At 31.9% G+C, this 1309-nt stretch overlaps 1 protein-coding gene across 1 annotated transcript in view; it reads right to left on the bottom strand.

Annotated features, from left to right (window-relative positions):
* The window catches only part of GOLGB1 (golgin B1), an 83586-nt gene that overhangs the window by 57273 nt on the left and 25004 nt on the right, over positions 1-1309 (bottom strand). The window contains 1 exon segment of the mRNA XM_006884312.1: positions 759-874. Within this exon segment, the coding sequence (XP_006884374.1) occupies positions 759-874 (116 nt within the window).

Below are 1309 nucleotides of genomic sequence, written 5' to 3'. Positions count from 1 at the left end.
GCTGAGTGAACTAACTCAGTTCCATAAGGACTAATATATAAAACTACTGTAGACTGAGTATGATGATCCAGGGTGGGTTGGGTAGAAGCAGAGGGTTGAGGATGGCTTGAGGGAACTGTTAAACATAGGGTCTCACAACTTGATGGATGGAAGAGGTGAAGGAAATGGAAAGATCTTGTGTGAAAAATAATGTATTCGAATTTTATAAAAAATTTTAAAAGCCCAATAATTTTTTTTAAAAAAGAAGCTTTCTTGAAAGAAGAGCCACCTAACTTGAGATTTAACTATTGAGTGGCTAGCCAAATTAATAGATAATAATAAAATAGTCACTTAACTTTTTTTACTGGCAATTAAGAAAATGGGAGCATTATAATTTCTATAGCAGATTATTGCATTTAGTTAGAGTCAGTTGTGAATACTAAGCCTAATCAAGTACGACTCTACCAAAATCAAAACTGTCTTTTGAACTGGGAAAATTTATTATAAGGTAAAAGCAATGATCCATCTCCAATACAGATTCCTAACAACTAAAAATCAGAAAGGCTTCCAAGATCAAGGAGCTTATTATCATCTCATTATTGTTTGCTTAATTACTACATTAAAATACTTTTATGTATAATTTTTAAATTATAATGCTATCTTAAAACTTTTCTTTGGGCAGGAAAGAAAAAAAGCTTACCCTGCTTCCTGGAACAAATTTTCATTAGCAAACCTAAGTACAGATAGAGAAAGCAAAGTATAAAATTCATAGTACATACCTGTATTTCCTCATTATAGACATCTGGAAAAGAAGTCTGAGACTCTATCTCACGTTTTTGCAAAGTTGGTTCAGTCAGAAATTGGCTAATTTCTTTGCATTTTTCATGGAGTTGATCTAAGGAAAGGGAAGCAAATAAAATGAAATGATCTATGTTTCTAACCTAAAACTTAGTGAGCTACTGTTTTCTAGATTCAACGTTGTTAACCTGGAATTCAATAACTGTATTTAAAATTCTAATATCAATGTTTTAATTTCAACTATTTAAATGCTCTCAAGGACCAAAGGGAAACTCAGTAGCTTTCTTCAAAAGCACTCAGTACAACAAAAGCCCTATATAAAGAAGACTACAGAGCATTTCTTCAAGACCAATAAAAGACCTAAAGAAACGGGAAAATGTACCCTGTTCATGGCTAGGTAGACTCAATATTGTGAAAATGACAATCTTACCAAAACCAATCTACATGTTCAACATAATCTCAATATAGATACAAAATTCATTTTTCAAGGAGATTGAAAGGGAAATTATCAAATTTATTTGGAGAGGCAAGA

Source organism: Elephantulus edwardii, unplaced genomic scaffold (genome assembly GCF_000299155.1).
Source record: "Elephantulus edwardii isolate Elephantulus edwardi_28Jun2011 unplaced genomic scaffold, EleEdw1.0 scaffold00032, whole genome shotgun sequence".
NCBI classification, from domain to species: domain Eukaryota; kingdom Metazoa; phylum Chordata; class Mammalia; order Macroscelidea; family Macroscelididae; genus Elephantulus; species Elephantulus edwardii.
The sequence above is the reverse complement of the archived record's forward strand: the minus strand, read 5'-3'. Positions and strand labels throughout refer to the sequence as shown.